This window comes from Chrysochloris asiatica, unplaced genomic scaffold (genome assembly GCF_000296735.1).
Source record: "Chrysochloris asiatica unplaced genomic scaffold, ChrAsi1.0 scaffold00162, whole genome shotgun sequence".
Lineage (NCBI taxonomy): Eukaryota > Metazoa > Chordata > Mammalia > Afrosoricida > Chrysochloridae > Chrysochloris > Chrysochloris asiatica.
The window spans coordinates 6,899,820-6,916,564 of NW_006408680.1; the positions used below are offsets into that span (position 1 = coordinate 6,899,820).

A 16,745-nucleotide genomic window follows, 5' to 3' on the forward strand; every position below is an offset into this window, starting at 1 on the left:
CTTTCTTCTGAAGTACCTCTGGGTTGGACTCAAACATCTCACCTTCAGTTCTCAGCTGAGCATTTCCACTGTTGATACCACCCAGCGACCTAGGATGTTAATTCCATTATAGAATTTCTCTTTCTCTCTTTTTCTTCTACTACGTACTTCTCAGCTGATGATTGGAGTCCCTGGTGGAGCAAAGGGCTAAGTGCTCAGTGGCTAACTGAAAGCTTGGTGGTTTGAATCTACCTAGAGTTGCCCAGGAACAAAGGCCTGATGATCTGCTTACAAACGCTCACTGCACACATGGGGTGGTTATGAGTCCCGATTTGTTTTTGTAAACTTTTTATTGTGACTTGAGTGAAAGTGTACTGAGCAGATACCAGTTTTACATCCAACAAATCACATGCATTGTTTCATTACAATGATTGCAGTCCCATCCATGTACCATCAATTAACAGTGGCTACCTCTAGTCACTGAGTCCTGGCGTGGCGCTGTGGGTTAATGCGCCAGACTGCAAAGCCATTTTAACTGCAAGGTCGGTGGTTCAGGCTCACCAGCTGCTCCTTGGAAACCCTATACAGGGTCGCTATGGGTTGGACTTGACGGCACTTAACAACAACAACCTCTAACACAGTGTAACTCTTGTGTCCCTCCCTGTGTCTCCCACCACCTTCATCTTTCCTTTGCCAGCCTCCCTCTTGTATATTGTGTGTCCCGTCACCCATGTCAACATGTGTCTACCCAGTGATTGAGTGGTGGCTGTGTGCCGTGGATTCGGTTCCGACTCATAGGGACCCTGTACAGGTTTTCTGAGGCTGTAAATCTTTACTGGAGCAGAACGCCTCATCTTTCTCCCACGGAACAGATGATAGTTTCGAACTGTTCACCTTGAGGTTCGCAGCCCTATTCATAACCACGATACTACCAGACCTCCTTAGTGATTGAGTAGACCCATGCTAATTGGGCGTCTACCCAGTGAATGGAGTCCTGGGATGGTGTTGTAGAATAGCACTCGGCACAAGGTCGGTTTGAACCACATGGGTGGCAGTTCAAACTCACCAGCCACCACTCGGAAACCCTATACAGGGACTGTATGCGTCGGAACCAACTCTACGACACATAGCAACAACCACCACCCAGTGAATACTTTTTCTTTTTCTCCCAATCCTGGTAACCATCATAGAATGCTTATCAAAAAAAATCTTGTCTTAAATTTTTACACTCGTGGTCTCATACAATAGTTGCCCTTTTGTGATTGACTCGTAGTCTCATACAATAGTTGCCCTTTTGTGATTGCTTGCTGAAAGTGAAGAGGACTTGAAACATTTACTGATGAAGATCAAAGAGCACAGCCTTCGATATGGATTACATCTCAATGTCAAGAAAACAAAAATCCTCACCACTAGACCAATAAACAACATTCTTATCAATGGAGAAAAGATTGAAGTTGTCAAGGACTTCATTCTTCTTGGATCAACTATCAACACTCGCGGAAGCAGCAGTCAAGAGATCAGACGACGTATTGCATTGGGCAAATCTGCTGCACAGGAACTTTTTAAAGTATTGAAGAGCAGAGATGTCAGCTTGAGGACTAAGGTGCGCCTGACCCAGGCCATGGTATTTTCAATAGCCTCATATGGATGCAAAAGCTGGACAGTGAATAAGGAGGATCGTAGAAGAATTGATGCCTTTGAGTTGTGGTGTTGGAGGAGAATACTGAAAGTGCCATGAACTGCCAAAAGAACCAATAGATCAGTTTTGGAAGAAGTGCAGCCAGAGTGCTCCTTGGAGGCCAGGATGGCTAAGCTTTGTCTCTCATACTTTGGACATATTGTCCGGAGGAAACAATCGCTGGAGAAGGATGTCATGCTGGGTAGGGTGGAGGGTCAGAGAAAAAGAGGAAGACCCCCAACGAGATGGATCAGCCAGGTGGCATCATTGATGGCATCAAGTGTGGCAGCGGTAGTGAGGTTGGCCCAGGATTGGACATTGTTTCGTTCTGCTGTGCATGGGGTCACTATGAGTCAGTTCCGACTCGATGGCACCTGACAACAACAACAACAAGTTTCACTCAGCATAATGTCCACCACCAGGTTCATGGCTGTTCTTCCATGTTGTGTAATAGTACGTCGTGTGTCTGTACCAGATTTTGGTCAGCCTTGCTTCTGTTGAAGGGTATTTAGGCAGTTTCTATCTTTTGGTTACTTTGAATAGTGCTACAGTGAACAGGGGTGTGTTCATGCCACGACTCTTATTCGACGACAACATCATAGTTTTAATTATTGTTGTCACCTAGCCTGGGCTCCCATGGTAGTGAGGGCCTGGTCACTGAGAGCCCAGGCGACCTTCCGGGCCCTGCTGGGAGGCGGGGTGTAGGGAGGGGAGAGCCACGGTCCGTGTGTTTGTGAAGACGTGGAGTGTGGGGTTTGGGGTGGGGTGGGAGGTGGTAAAAGTGCCTTTGAAAATTGAATTGGGGGAAAGTTCTTGGGAAAATCCCATTATCTTTCACTTGCATTTTTCCATCAACTTTTTGAAAGCTTGTGTATGGTGATCACCCGAGAGGAATTCCATGGTTTGTCTCTAGAAGTCCAGCCTCACTTGCTCTGATTGATTCTGTACACACAGTTCACGTTGGAAATGAGTTACGATGCGTTTCTTCCTAAGTAGTTCCCTTTATATACCACGTTCTGGTAGCACGAGGGTTCACGTTTCTATCTCTATAAAGAAAGAATCTGCTCATTGAGACTGGGTGTGGGACCGCGGGATGATCACGTTCAGGGCAGCCGGGAAGTAACCTTTATGAAAAGTTTCCGTGACCAAGTCTGAGAGCAGGGCTGCTAATAGGGTCTGCTGAGCCGCGCTGCTGCTGTGTGTGATCATGCCGTACGGGTCAGCGGTCATGGCTCTGGCCTGTTTCCACTCGTTCTCGGATACCTGAGGCTAGAAAGGCACAGAGTGCTTGTAAGCAACCTGTCCTTCCTCTGGAGGGCACAAAGGCCCGTCCCTCAACTCTGTACCGAGGTGTGTGGTGACATTGTGATTGTCCTTTCTTGTCCTAAAATGTCATTCTCTGCTTTTCCAAAAATGTGCCATTTTGTTTTCTTGTAGGATTTGGAGTTCCATGGAGTTATGAGATTTTATTTTCAAGACAAAGCCGCTGGGAACTTTGCAACAAAGTGTATTCGTGTCTCTAGTACTGCCACAACCCAAGATGTAATAGAAACACTGGCGGAGAAATTCCGACCTGACATGCGGATGCTGTCGTCTCCCAAATATTCCCTGTACGAGGTGCACGTCAGCGGAGGTCAGTGTGTGTGTGTGTGTGCGCGCGTGTGTGCGCCTGCAGGGAGGGTGAGGTGTGCCACCTGTCCGGGGAACACTTTAACCACTCTCTGCCCTACCCGCTTCCTCCTCATTCGCTCTGTGTTTTGGGGATTGGAGTGATTAATCATGGGTTGACCAACCTTCTGTATGTCTGGAAAATGGTACCTACTTCTGTTAGATGTTAAAATGAAAGTACTCACTTGAATCTACTTTATTTCTCTAAAGATAAGTAGTGTTGACATTTTATAATTGAAGGTGCCTACGGTTCTGGGTGTTAGGTACAGGATGATCCATGTTGTGTGCTCCCTGCTTTTGAAGCAATACTTTCTGTAACTCTTGTGTATAGATTATAATATTCTCATTCTACCCCAGTTAAATACTGAGTATGAACCAACTGTCTTGCCATACTTTTTTGCAGTTTGAGATAGTGGGTTTTCATTTTTCTTTGGGAATAATTAGGGCATCTTGGGGAAACCCCATTATGCAGATAGTGATTCTCTTTGCGTGAACACTGACATTTCTGACCAATCCTGTCTGGTTATACTGTGTCAGAGGGCCCTTGAAGTGGTGCTGGCTGGGGAAGAAGACATTCCCAGCGTACACTCGGAAAGTGTTGAGTAGCTGGTACAACAAGCAAATGGCAGATGCTGCGCGGATGCAGGATTAGCTGTAGTAGGAAGTCAGTGGGCCCCCTTTATCGTCACCCCACACCCTTGTCTTGACTTCAGAACCGTAACATGTGCTGTGTATTTGCATTTGGACTGAAGTATTTATAATGTGTGGAACTTTTCAGTGTGACCATACTCTTGTTGGTGTGAGTGTATAACTCCAGGACCACATATCACGTTTTCAGGTGATGATAGGGCCACCTGCATAAATCGTCCCCACACTGATAGAACAAGAGAGGCGCTGGTCTCAGCTGTGGAAACCTGTCACTCCCAGCCTTGCTTCTGTCTCTGTGTTGGGTCATTTGAGTCCCACCCAGTCAAGTCTTGAGGAATAACATGATAGCAGATTGGAACTGAAAATCTAAAAATTGAATGGTTTTGATTTTTCTTTAAGACCTTTTTTCCTTTAAGTTTTCCTCACTAGATTTGTTTGCAATGAGAGTAAGATTTGCATCCGTGAGCAGAGGTGGCAGGTCTGGCTGATTCCCGTGCGGAGAGCTAGGGTGTGAGGTCAGAGGGCACAAACGCCCTGGTGCTCAGGGCTCAAGGACCGGACACGTTCGACTCAACTCCGGCAGACAGGTTCATATACCTACCTTGGTAGGTGTTTGAAAAATAATACACACAGATACTCAGGGAAGGTGGCCACACACACCGCAGTCCCTGCCTTAGAATCCCATCCTGGAGCAAATGTCCCGTCCTTCTGAGCCTCCCTTTTCCTCCCAGCTTCTTGTAGGTGGGCCAGCAGGGAGGCCCAAGCAGAAACACATTCAATTTCCCGCATATGGGGAAGTGTGTGTACACCACATCTAGCACCTCAACCTTGCCAATAAGCAGATGGAGACAAGCCTCGGGTGCACAGAGGTGGGACAAGCTGGGCGGAGCTCTGGTGAGGAGAAGACGTCTGGCAGGTGTTTGTGGCTGGACATGGGGATGTACACAGGCCATAGCAACAACAGTGTTGGGTTAGCAAGTTAAACTCTGCTGTAGCAATTTGAATTACACAGTAGGTACTTGAGGTAATGAGGTTTTATATTTATAAAGTTAAATATATGGCTTCGCTGTTTTGTTTTGTTTCATTTCATGTTTTGAAGAAGAAAGAAGATTGGACATAGATGAGAAGCCTCTTGTGGTGCAGTTGAATTGGAACAAAGATGACCGGGAGGGCAGATTTGTTCTTAAGAATGAAAATGATACAATTCCTCCTAAGGTGGGCACTTCCGATGTCTTGTGTTGCTTTAGGTTCCAGGGTGCAGGTCTGATGGAAATAACAGGATTAGGGTTTGCCCGTTTTCTCCTTCCTCTCCCTAAGCCCTTGAAGAGTATCACAGTGGCCCAGCTCCTGCCTTGACTCTGTTTCTCGGGGTGAGCAGGCTGCTGCTCCTCAGTGTTCACTTTATCACCTCCAGTTTTCTTTCTTTGAAATAAGTCAAAACCTGTTTTAAAAAAATCAAAAGATAAAATAAGACATTAATAGCCTCCTTATCTGTGAACTTTCAGGTGCAACTTCATAGAGTGCATTTAAAACCTTTTTCATAGCATAAATCATTCCGTTTCCCTGGGTGTTTTTGTTAGATGGAATAGCACGATTTTATAACTTTCATTCGGGCCGCCGGTGCTGCCGCTCTTCCTTGGGCAGTACGGTTTTAGTGTGATTGAGAATACCTATAATTCTGTGCTAAATCAGACGGCAGCTTGCTTACACTAGAATTCGGTATTGGTAAATGGTAGCAAATGTGTACATCCGCACCTTACTGTTGACAAAGACCAGGCCAATATGTGAAAACCAGCATTATGCCAAAATGACCACATGCATCCATTCCATAACCGACAAATTACATCCCTCCCTGCCACTAAATCACGGCTCAGGCAAGTGTGGGGGAGGGACTTCACCTTCACAGCCAATCTGCGGTTTCTGACAAAATAGTCAGATCGTAGATGTTCCGCTGTTGGTGTGAATGCAGCATTGGCTAGTGGTAAGCAAGGAGCTGGGGGATTTACAGCTGATTCTCACTTCTAGCAGCAGGAGAACGCCATCTTGTTAGTGAGATGTCAGAACGTCACGTTCTGATGCCGGAGCGCACGCACACAGTTTGTGCCCTAATTTGTCACTGTCTTCTGTGACTGCTGTGTTAGCAAATGCATACTGAGTAAGACGAGACAAGCTTGCTCTCACACCTGTGTGTAGTTGCAGCTGATGGTATTCTCTTTGATAGAACTTGCTGTGAACTATAGACTGACGTGTATTAGAAGGATTCCAGAACTATTGTTATCCTCTAAGCAGATAGAGGCTGAAAAATGACCATGCTTTCCATCCTTAGGTTATCAAACAGCAGCTTTCTTTTCCAATAAAATAGCCATTATTTTCTTACTTTACTCTAGTACAGCATGCACGAAAGTAACTTGTTTTGGTGTCATTTGATAGCAGGCCATGTGCATAAATTACAGTATAAACCAGTAATAAGCAAGAAAGTAAACGAGATCTGGAAAAGTAGCTAGGGATATTTACACACTAATTCAGGTTTACTTCAGAAAAGCCAGTTTACAATGGCTAATCTTAAAGTTCCTTTTGATGTTAAAGAAAAACATCTATAAAATGATCATGAATTCAACTCTAAGTTATTTTTATGTTTTCATTAAGATTCCTTTCATCAGATTGCTTTATGTACATTCCTTGTATTTTCACGTATTGACAGTCAGATTTTATCTTTCCCATCCCAGTTTTCTTAGCGACTTTGGGTTGGTTTTGCTTGCCTTGTGCATTTCAGATAGAGGTAACGCGGGCACGCTGGGCAGTGCACAGACCTTGAGTGTGCAGTTCAGTGACTCCCTGTCAGTGCATACACACCTGTGCCACCACCAGCCTCTGTCCTTTGTCCCGCTAGCTTTGACTCTGGCTGTAGTGTGTGGTGTGAAGTTGGCAACACCGCAGGAGACTTGTGTGCCGTGTTGAGTAGCCCTAATGGTGACAGTGTTCCTTTTACCAGAAGGCTCAGAGTAACGGACCGGAAAAGCAGGACAGAGAAGGCGTCATCCAGAACTTCAAGAGAACGCTGTCAAAAAAAGAAAAGAAGGAGAAAAAGAAGCGAGAGAAAGAGGCATTGCGACAAGCATCTGATAAAGAAGAGCGGCCGTTCCAGTCCGATGACATGTAAGTGCATGTGGGCCACACTCCCCGTTTATGCAGTCTTGCAGCAGATCTTGGGAGCTGAGCGGAGTTGCGAGAGCAGCACAGAAATGCTGCGCACATCTAGGTCTGGGTTTCTGTACTGACCGAGACCTGGGGTCTTAGCTAAACAAGATTCCAGGCTGGAAAACCCCTCTGTGCCCACACTTTCTAATCATAAACAAAGTCAACACTCTGGTTACAATGGCTGTGTCTTGGTGTAGTGGGCTATAAGAGAACAACAAAGTCAGGGCCACTCGTGACAGATGTCCCTTCATGGGCACTAGGCCTTTACTTCCCATTGTGTTTTCTGGGCTGCTCGGTCACCACTGCTGCTTCATGGCCCTGAAATGTGCACAGCACCTGATGAAGCTGCCCGGAAGTGTGACTTCTTTCCGTGGCTCCATCCTGTACCCTGTCCACATTCCTCTGTCTGGTCCACAAAGTCTGGTACTGGCTGCAGACTCTCAGGCAGTCTGCTGTTGGCCTTGGTGCTGACTGGGTAGCCTTCTGGGTTTGACTTTTCTTTTACTCCTGAATTAAGGTCATATGCATTCGTTTTTGTTGCTGTTGTTAGGTGCCGACTCATATGCATAACGGAATGAAACACTGCCCAGTCCTGTGCCAACCTCTCAATCGTTAGGCTGGAGCCCATTGCTGCTGTCACTGTGCCAGTCCATCTCGTTGGGGGTTCTCCTTTTCTTCTCTGACCCTCCGCTGTACCCAGTGTGATGTTGTTCTCCAGCGACTGGTCCCTCCTGATAATATGTATGAAGTATGAGAGATGATGTCTGGCCCTCCTGGCTTCCAAGGAGCATTTTGGTACTTCTTCCAGTGCAGATTTCTTTGTTCTTTTGGTGGTCCATGGTACTTTTAATATTCTCCTCCAACACCAGAACTCAGATGCATCAACTCTTCTACGGTCTTCCTTGTTCACTATTTGACTTTCGCATGCATATGAGGTTATTGAAAATACCACGACTTGGGTCAGGCACACTTTAGTCCTCAAGCTCACATCTTTGCTCTTGAACACTGTAAAAAAGAGGTCTTGTGCAGCAGATTTGCCTAATGCAGTAGATCATTTGCTTTCTTGACTGCTGCTTCCAGGAGTGTCGGTGGTTGGTCTGAGCAAACGGAAGTCTTTGGAACTGTCAGTCTTTTCTCCATTTATATGGTTATAATTTGTTGGTCCAGTGGTGAGTCTTTTTGTTTGCTTTACGTTGAGGTGCAACGCATACTGAAGGTCTTTGTCTTCGTCAGTATTTTAGTCCTCTTAGCTTTCAGTAAGCAGGGTTATATCATATGAAAATTCAGGCTGTTAATAAACTTTCCTCCCATTTTGATACTATGTTTTTCTACATACAATCCATCTTCTCGGGTTATGTGCTCTGAATACAAATTGAATAATTATGGTGAAAGCATACAACCCTGACACACAATTCTCCTCATTTTAAACCATTTAGTGTTTCCTTGTTCTGTTCACACAACTGCCTCTTGGTGTATTTACAGATTCCTCATGAGAAAACTAAGTGTTCTGGAATTCTCTTCTCTGCGTTGTTGCCGTAGCTTGTCGTGACTCACACAATCTCAAGCCTTTGTGTAGCCATCAAAGTATTCCTGTGGTATTGTAGGATAAGCACTGAACTGCAAGTGGTTCAGACTGACCAACAGCTCCTCAGAAACCCTATGGATTCTGAGGATTGCTGTGAGCCAACTCAACTGCAGTTAACAAGAACTACAGACTCTTTCTGGTCTTCTCTGCTTTGAACCCAAATCCATCTAACGTCAGCACTGATTCCTTCTTTGTACGTCCTCATCTGAATCCAGCTTGAACTTCTGGAAGCTCTCTGTCAGTGTACTGTTGGAGCTGTTTTTGAATTATCTTAGACAAAATTTTACTTGCATGTGATTTTGACACTGATGATTTCCACATTCCGTTAGGTCACCTCTCTTTGGTGGAAGGGGCACAGATATGGATCTCTTCCCATCAGTGACCAGGGAGCTGTCTTCCAGATTTCTTGGCAGAGATGAGTGAGTGCCTCCAGTGCTGCATCGGTTTGTTGAAAGAATGCAATTTGTTTTCCATCAGTTCCCGGTGCCTTGTTCTTTGCCAATTCCTTCAATGCATTTTGGACTTCTTCCTCCAGTATCATTGGCTCTTGATCATATGTGGCGTCACTCAGCATCATGCTAACCTACAATAGAGCGATTTTCTAGTCTGTGTGCTCTATACAGACATGCACACTGGAAGGATAATAGAGAGTTTGTAAACAGAGTTTATGAAGAGATAGAATCATCGTGTCTGGAAACGGGATGTTGTCAGCTCTCAGAAGCATTGGAATGGAGAGTGGTAACACCATACTCTCACAGCTCTTCCTTCGGGTGTGCTCGGCTTTTGGTAGTACAAGTACTGCTGCTGCTTTGACCACTCATGTGAATGTTTACTGAGCACGGTGAGCTGAGCCTTTAAAAAACAGTGGGTGCTTCTCCACATTTGGTACCGCCGCCAGGCTGCCATCTAGAGAGTTGTACCTCTGTCCTTCTCTGCGCCTGTGTGTGGGCACGTTCTGTACCCTCCAAATGTTGCGTGCCACAGAGCACTGTAACGTCTCCATGTCTCTCCACGCTTAGTAAACCTGCATACTCTTGGGTCAGAGTAGAATCCTGAAGCCTTGTCCATTTTAAAATGACCGTTTTCAAGAACTAAGGTTCACTGTGGAGCAGGACACTCCTGTTTGGAGTGTTCCAGAATGTGTTCAGAAGCACTAAACACTAATTCCTCTGTAATGAACTGGGATGCTGGTATAGTTAGGATTACACGATAAGACCCTACTTTGTGTAGTTATACAAGAGATGAAACTTCCATACATAGGGTGTTCATACATGAAAATGGCAAAGAGCAGGAGTAAAGTCTAGTGTTTTATTTAGCATCTCGGTTTATGGAATGATGTATGTGTCGAGAACATGAGCAACTTAGCAAGCATGAGGTTCTTCAATTGGAAAGGTACAAAGCTTGCCTGGTTTTGAAGATTAAGTTACTTTTTCTGATGAAAACCTATGTTTTTAGAGGATGTTTATCAGAATTCAGTTGAGTGATCAGTTTTTCCATTGTTAGGGTGCAGTTCAGGCGATTCCTCTTTATGGCAGCTACTGAAGGATTTTTACTGTTGAAAATTTCACTTCAAGACTATGAACATTGGAAAATCTCTAGGTGTTAAAATCGTGGTATTTCGCTGAGTTCGTCATGGTTTACTATAGTTTTTAGGGAAATTCATGTTGCATTTTTCATCTGGTTTTTTTTTTGGTTGGGATGTTGTGACTTAATATGTAGAAATTACTGTAATGTGTAATTTTTACATTTTTCTTTTAGATTTCTTAATGAATAATTTACACATTTTTGCTATAATTAACTCAATTAAGTGATACAAGGGCACTGTAGTGTAAATGATCCCATCAAGCAGTCTGTGTGGAGTGAGTGCTCATCCCTTCACTTCCTGGAGCTCCCTGGGTCTTCTGTGTCTAGAAGCAAGAATGAGCAGTTGGGTGGGTTCTGTGGACATTCAGCAAAGTCTTGCAAGGCATGTTCCTCAGGTGAGGGTCCAGGCAACGCCCCCAGGCAATAACCCTTGTGATAAATGTCTGAGACAAAGACTCCCTAGGTACAGCTGGCCTTATCTCTTCAGACGGGCTTGGGAGGGATAATGGTTTTATTGGGGAGCATGACTTAGACAGAGATGGAATAATCTTTTCAGATGAGGGTAAGAGGACTGGTTTTCCTGGCAGAACTCTGTGGTTCTGTGCTCCCAGCTTCCTGGTTATCTACACTTGGCTCCCACCCCAAGTGTAAGGGTCCCAGTTGGTGCTGCAAATCAGCCACTCTTACAGAAGACGGGGTGTGACTTTTGGCGATATCTCTTCTGTGTAAGAAACAGGCACAAGTGTCAGTGTCCAGGGACCCACGTGGTGCTTGGACTGAGACACCAACGCCATAGCCTCATTCCCTTCTTCCCCCACTTTAGTAGGAGTAGGACCAACAACCAGCTTCCTCATACTGTGTGTTCTGAAGGGTGCAGAAAGGATCTGATATTCAGTCATCCAGAGTCTTGATTCTCACAAGTAGTGGTGAGAAAGAACACACTTATCTTTTCTCAAGTTGAAACAACTGAAGAAAAATTCAAGCCTGGAGTTTTCTATGAATTTTCAAAGATTCTATGAGTAAAATTTTGACTGATGCAGCAAGACTCATAAACAACCTACAGCAATGCAGAGGACACAACCTCACTCGCTGAAAACGCAGACGACTTGAGGCATTTACTGATGAAGATCAAAGAGCACAGCCTTCAGTATGGATTACATCTGAACATAAAGAAAACAAAAATCCTCACAACTGAACCAGTAAGCAGTGAAGGAACTATTGAAGATAGTCAGGATTTCATTTTAATATGATCCACAGTCAAAGTTCACGGAAGCAGCCGTCAGGAAATCAAAAGATGCGTTGTATTAGGCAAAGCTGTTGTAAAAGACTTCTTTATTTTTCTAGGTTTAGTTAATGAATGACATGTTTTTTGTTTTTTTAACTTTTTAATGTAAGTTGAGTGAAAGTTAACAGACAAGATCATCAGCTGTTTCATCTCAGTGATTGCAATCCCCTCCCTGCAACAACAGTGATCCTGCTTCCTCCCTGTGACTTCACTTTACTTCTTGCATTTCACAAATGAACCAAGCAAAAATATTTGATACACACATACAAATATATACATATGTACATATATATTCATTTATATACATGTATGTTGTTGTTGTTATGTGCCGTGGAGTTGGTTCTGACTCAAAGCAACCCTGTACTGGGTTTCCGAGGAGCTCTGGTAGCATAGTGGTTAGGAATCGGGCTGCAAACCGGAAGGTCAGCATTTTGAAACTGTCAGCTGTTCCGTGAGAGAAAGATGAGGATTTCTGCTCCCATAAAGATTTATAGCCTCAGAAACCCAGTACCGGGGTCGCTATGAGTCGGAACCGACTCCATGGCACATAACCACCACCACCACCATATTCATTTATATATGTACATATATACACATATATATTTATTTAAATGTCCTAAGGGCACTGGTAGTGTAGTGGTTACGAATTGGGCTGCGAACCTTAAGGTCAGCGGTTCGAAACTGCCAGCCGCTCCGCGGGAGAAAGATGAGGCTTTCTACTCCCGTAAGGATTTACACCCTCGGAAACCCTGTACAGGGTCGCTATGGGTCGGACCCGACTCGATGGCACTTAACAACAACAACAACAACAAGGGCATGTTCTACAAGCCAGCCTCCTGACTGCACGCACACACCCTTCCTCATTCCATGGGCCTCGTGCCCGCAGCTGCTTTGTCTCTGCATGCCAATGCCTCTGCCGCCATCTCTGCTGTCTCTCTGCATGCCATTGCCTCTGCCGCCATCCCTGCTATATCTCTCTCCATGCCATCACCTCTGCCACCATCACCGCTGGTTTAGGTGGGCTGTCCTACTCCAGTCATGCTCTTCATTCTGGACGGTCCTGGGATCGTCTGGTCCTGAAATGAAGCCCTAACTGCTCCCCCTTTTAGTTAACACATCTTCTACAATTACGGCTGTGACAGTCACAATGAATCCTGCTAACAATTACTCGTAAATGAATCATAAAATGCTTCCAGCATCCTCCCCCATCTTTCTTTACCAGATCCATCTGGAAAAGAGGAAAAACTATTCGGTGGGGAGTCTACCTTACTTCCCTCGTTCTAAAACTAAGTATACTCAGGAACGCTTGTAAGCCAGCCACTTTGGCCTTTATAGCCCCCCCATTTTTGATAACCAGTGTCTAGATTGCCCATCCCTATCAGTCCAGTGCACTGAGAAAACAAGCTTAAGCCTTGATTTTAAGAACGTGTCAATTCCAGTTGAAATTTTGAGCAAGTGCATCCATAGACAAAGGTCCAGTTCACAAATTGACAAGGTCAATGGTTCAAACTCACCAGCCGCTCCTTGGAAACCCTATACGTGGTCACTGTAAGTCAGAATCGACTCGATGGCACTTAACAGCATCAATAACAACACAATATTAAGAATCTTTATCTTTATCTGCTCAAGTTCTGATCAATTGGGTACCAGTTGCAAGTTTGGAAGTTCATGCCTGCCTCCCCGACATCAGACCAGCTGTCCATTTCGCCCTCAGCTCCACCCCTCAGTGGCTAGGTCAGTGTCTGTGGACTTAGACTTTCACAGATCTCCCTAAGATTCAGACCAGCCAGCCCTTCCTCTTCTCTCTCATCTCAAGGACAGTGGGTGCCACTGGAGCCAGGACCAAACTCAGCCCTGTTTTCATTGGTACAGCTCCCACACTTCCACTCACAGGCAGACCCAGTGGTCACCAGGGGGCACACTAGAGTGCTTGCAGGTGCCCTCTTGGAGTTTAAAGTGTTGAGAAGCAGAGGTGTCACTTTGAGGATTAAGGTACATGTGACCAAGCCATGATATTTTCAGTCACCTTGTGTGCATGTGAAATCTGGACAGTGAAGAAGAAAGACCAGAGAGGAATTGCTGCCTTTGAGTTCTGGTGTTGGAGGAGAATGTTCAGTACACCATGGACTACCAGAAACACAAGCAGATCTCCCTTGGAAGAAGTAACAACCAGTGTTCCTTACAAGTGTGGATGGCGAGACTTCGTCTCTCCTTTTTTTGACATGTTATCACGTTGGATTAGTCCTTGGAGAAGAACATCATGGAGGGTCAGCGAAAAAGAGGATGGCCCCTGTGGAATGGATTAGCACAGTGCCAGCAAAGGGCTCAAATGTAGCTGTGATTGTGAGGAAGGGGTAGGACCAGCCAGTGTCTCCTTCGGTTTTGCATAGGGTCGCTGAGTCAGAACGGATTCAGTGGCACGTAACTGTAGTACCAGTGTGTACTGAGGCACACTGACTTGATGACTTAGTAATCAGACCGTGGTGGGGTACACAGCAAACCTATTATGGAGGGTTGTCACTAATTTTAAAATAAACAAGAGATGCAAACAAATCAGGTGCTGTGTATTCACTCTGGACTCGTGGTGACATGTCACTGTGCCCCATAGAGCCCTTCAGCTCATAGTTGAGTGCTGAGCTGTGTGTATCGCACAGAACACCTGCCCTCAGATGGGGCACATCCAACCCAGTCACAAAGACCGTTCTGAAAAGCAACGGGTATGATACAGCAATGTGTCTGTTTCTAATAGGCAAAAACCTTTAGAAACTATCACGGGTGGTTTTGTGCTTGCAGTGAGAATTCTCGACTGGCTGCTGAGGTTTACAAAGACATGCCAGAGACCAGCTTTACCCGGACCATCTCGAACCCTGAGGTTGTGATGAAGCGGCGGCGACAGCAAAAACTGGAGCAGAGGATGCAGGCGTTCCGGAGCACAGATGGACGACCCGACTCAGGTACGGGCTCCGCTGCTTTGTGTGGTGGCTGTTGGTGTAGGAGTGAGGCTGACCTCAATGACAGCACTGGGTGATGATGTCGCTGTGACATGCTGAGGGGTTCTAACTCGTGGTGACACGGTCAGACAGAGTACAGCTGCCAAATAGGGCTTCCTAGGCTTCCGTCTTTACAGAAGCACATGGCTAGGACTTCTTTCCCGAGGAGCCCCTGGATGGGTTTGAACTGCCTATCTTTAGGTTCACTGCTCAATGCTTAACCTTAAGGGAAGAGTTCTGGTCATAGAAAGATGTCCTTAGCTATATACTTTTCCCCATGTTTCTCTTGCGAAGTGACTGTTTGGTTTGAACTGCTGACCTTGAAAATACTTTAGAATATCAGGGTTTCTTCTCAGGAAATCCCATGGTTCATAACAACATAAACATAACGGTTTTCTTTTACTCATACTTTATACTGTTGTTGGGTGCCATCCAGTTGATTCGGACTCATAGTGTCCCCATGTAGTACAGAGTAGAACTGCCCCATAACGGTTTGTTTTTTTAAAGTTTTTGTTGTGAATTGAGTGAAAGTTTACAGAGCAGACCATCAGTTTTACATGGAACAAACCATATACTTTATTTCATTACAATGGTTGTAATCCCCTCCGTGTACCATCAGTTAATATTTCTCTCTATTCATTTTAGCTCTTTTTTAAAACACTCAGGCACGTATAATAATTTACACCACCAAAGGACACATTCTGCAGGCCTGCCTCCTGGCCGCCAGCTCTCAGTCCCTCTCTTTCCATGAATCTAGATTCCTCAGCTGTTCCCTCTCTCCATGCCCCCATCCCTGCCTCCATCTCTGGTGTCACTGCTTCCCTGGACAGGATCCCACATTCGGCTTGTGCTCTTCTCCCTTGATGGTCCTAGAGTCCTTTGTTTCTAGACTGTAAGATTACTACTCCCCCGTTTTTGTTACAAAATGTCTACCTTTACAATTTTGACAGTCTCAGTTAGTCATGATAACGATTACTCATTGTTGAATCATAAGAATCATGTCCCCATCTCTTTTCACCAGACCCGTCTAGCCAAGCTGAAAACTATTCAGTGGGGCACTCTATCTTCCCCCACACACTCTGAAACTAAACTCCCTCTTGAAAACTTGTAAGCCAGTCACTTCGTGCCTTTATCGCCCCCTCATTTTGGGTAGTCAATGTCTTAAGTTGCTTGTGCTTATCTACCCTGTGTACAGAGGGGATAGCATTGATACTTGATGTGAAGACTCCTTCCCTCTCTATTGGTATTTTGACCCCATAGGGTTTTCTAGGCTGTAAGCTTTACAGAGGACTTGTGGTGTGGTGCTGTAGGGTTAATACTGGACTGCAAGCCACAAGGTTGGCAGTTCAAATCCACTAGCTGCTCCTCAGATAACCCTATACAGGGTCACTATGAAATGGAACCGACTCGACGGCACTGGACAACAACGGCTATCTTGACAGAAGCACACTACCAGGGCTTTTACCTCTGGAGCCGCTAAGTGAGTTTGAACCACCAACTTCTCAGTTAGCCTACTGTTTAACCATTGCGCTCCCAGGGCTCCTTATAGCCCTGTGTTGGTTCTCGAGAACTCCTACCACAGAAACACCACAAGTGGAGGCTCGGACAACCAGAAATGTCTTCTCACAGTTTGGGGACGTGAAGTGCCATCCAGAGCGCTGGCTCTGGGGAAGGCCCTTGGCCCCTCTCAGCATCTGTAGGGAGGGAATGCCGTGTCTTGTCACCTGTGTTCCCCTGATTCTACGAGCTTCACATGGCAGGGACCCTAGGCCCAAACTCCACGCCCACTTCTACCTTGGGGACAGTATTCCCTCTGGGCTCTGCTGACTTCTCTCTCCTTTGACATCTCCTGTGGACTGCATCTGGCCTCATTAGCATCATGGAAGTCAGGATTTGCAGCACGTGGGACCATTCCCTCACCTGGGCTGCATACAGCCGTTCACATTATGTGCCTGATGGTATCATCCTGATCCCGTCAGGAAGATCACTACAGGGGAGCTGCTCAATCCTGGTCAAACTCCTAACCATCTCCAGTGCATACTGTGGTTGGTGTTGTTGGGTACCTTCAAGTTGGTACCAACTCATAATGACCCCATGCACACAGAACGAGATAACTCATGACGACCCCAC

The 16,745-nt window shown here is 45.5% G+C and overlaps 1 protein-coding gene across 1 annotated transcript in view; it reads left to right on the forward strand.

Annotated features, from left to right (window-relative positions):
- Positions 1 to 16,745, forward strand: part of MLLT4 (myeloid/lymphoid or mixed-lineage leukemia (trithorax homolog, Drosophila); translocated to, 4) — a 128,236-nt gene that overhangs the window by 34,242 nt on the left and 77,249 nt on the right. The window contains exons 2-5 of the mRNA XM_006871183.1: positions 3,095 to 3,290; positions 5,076 to 5,188; positions 6,966 to 7,129; positions 14,419 to 14,579. Of these exons, the coding sequence (XP_006871245.1) occupies positions 3,095 to 3,290; positions 5,076 to 5,188; positions 6,966 to 7,129; positions 14,419 to 14,579 (634 nt within the window). The remainder of the gene's footprint in view (positions 1 to 3,094; positions 3,291 to 5,075; positions 5,189 to 6,965; positions 7,130 to 14,418; positions 14,580 to 16,745) is intronic.